Raw genomic sequence first — 1,881 nt, 5'->3', positions numbered from 1 at the left:
TATATATATGCCCCTGTGGGCCAATAAGCACTCTGATAGAGATCTACCGCATCTGGGCTAGGCTAGGCTACGTGTTGTAGCCTACTTCGTGAAGCTCAGTTTGCCTGGCAAAGAGGCAACCCACCTGCAGCGGGCGCGGACGCGATGATTCAGGGCCACAAACCCATAAAGACTGGAAATACCGCTGCTACGAAACCGATACCACACATATGGACGATATTGAATCAAAGATCGTTCATAACGTTATGCACGATCTTTGATTGTGTAGGCCCCTATATTCGTTTGTGATACTGAACCACCTCACGTCCTCATAACAAAAATCATTTAGTCCCCATTAATATCAAGGCACTGTTTTTTCATATGGAAATGACAGATGAGAGAGAGCTAGCAGTACTTTCTCTTTCATTTTTAGGCCTACAGTCGGTGAAATGATATCACGTGCTTTAAGTTCTAAGACGCAACATTTAAAATTATTTTCAAAATTTGGTTTATTTAAAAGCTGGGGCCTAAACACATAATTATAATATTATGTCGATATACCTATGGGATCCTTGATACAAATGGGATGATCATTAAATCAGAAAAAGCAACTGTTCACTAAATGCACATAGCTAAATAATTTTCATATAAACACCATGTTCTGAGAAATAATAAACGATGAATAGCAAAAAAAAAAACCTTTCGCTTTACAGTTCCTGAAAAGAACTCGATAGCCAATGGACTATATAGGCTTTCTCAGTGCTGAGAAAGCCTACTTAGTTCTTAGCCTAGGGATGATGAGTGCGTGAGTGCAAGCGTGCAAGATGATACCGATACCCATCAAACACGCCAGCGCTCGCTCCGATACCAAAGATTGTTATATGATCATTGCCGATACCCGTGCGCGATACCAGTGACCAAACAAACAATTCTGCAACACGGTAGCAAGAAGTAAGAAGACTGCAAGGCGGGATTCAAAACATTACAAGCAGTGAACGAGATTTTTTACGTGATTTATTTCTGTTTATGTCCCTGCAGTGATCAGGCATCAGCGGAAACATGGATTTATTTGTTGTTATAGGCTTGATTTTAGTTCAAGTAGCGTCTTATTCAACACTTTATGGATTGGTGAAATTCAGTTTGATTGGCTCCAAGGGCTTCTTGATTGGCAGCTATGTTTCGGTCATTGCTGTCCCTTTCTTGACGTACTTGTTGTTCCGAAGAGGTTTTAGGAATGTCGACCCATTGATGTACGGTAAGTTGTTGTTCTTTTACTGTAGGGTTGTATCTGTGTATTATTTGTTGCAGTGTTCTAATCAATGCCCCGTTCTGAAGTTATCGCGTGCGTGACCTACTTTCAATTTGAAAGTAGACAAGAGGGAATTTCAAATGGGAGGTAACTCGAATTTCATTTGTGTTGCCACTCCCACCCTGAAGGATAGATCAACTGACCGTGCCGTTGTGTCGACTACAAACAGTTGGGAGCAAAGCATTTTAAAAAAGTACAAACCATCTTTTGAGAATGTCTTAAAAAAATTTTTCTGAGGGGTCACAAAAAAAGAAGACCAAGGTAAAACGGATAAAAATGAACAAGTTGAACAAGAAAAGGCTAGGCATACAATAGATCTAGATCTAGATCTAGATCTAGAGAATCTAGAATTATATAGATCTAGTAGTAGATCTACAATAATAGCCTACACTTAAATACAGTTGCTTAGCCTACCAGTGCAGTTGAGCATGACAAAAGGTGGGAAGAATGAAGAATACCGGACCACTCGTACATTATTGCGCGAGAAAGTGGGGTTGGTGGGGCGGGCAGTAACCAATTTTGCATTTTGTCACCCTACAAAAACTAAAGTCCATGTAAACATGTAAACAAAATAAATCCCTCCAAACCCCCCC

General features: G+C 40.2%; 1 protein-coding gene across 3 annotated transcripts in view; it reads left to right on the top strand.

Moving 5' to 3' along the window:
• Nucleotides 1–107: 107 nt before the first annotated feature.
• LOC101859587 (transmembrane 6 superfamily member 1) overlaps nucleotides 108–1,881 on the top strand; it is a 13,480-nt gene continuing 11,706 nt past the window's right edge. For 2 of the 3 annotated variants that reach the window (XR_004858910.1, XM_005104856.3), the window contains exon 1: nucleotides 111–1,234. Coding sequence is in view for 2 of the 3 variants with exons in the window: in XM_005104856.3 (XP_005104913.1) it covers nucleotides 1,039–1,234 (196 nt within the window). In the remaining variant the exon portion in view is untranslated. Of the gene's footprint in view, nucleotides 1,235–1,881 lie in introns of all 3 variants that reach the window. The other variant, XM_005104857.3, reaches the window with a different exon arrangement.

This window comes from Aplysia californica, unplaced genomic scaffold (assembly GCF_000002075.1).
Source record: "Aplysia californica isolate F4 #8 unplaced genomic scaffold, AplCal3.0 scaffold00439, whole genome shotgun sequence".
NCBI lineage: Eukaryota > Metazoa > Mollusca > Gastropoda > Aplysiida > Aplysiidae > Aplysia > Aplysia californica.
Note: the sequence above shows the minus strand (reverse complement) of the source record. Positions and strands in the feature narration are given on the sequence as shown.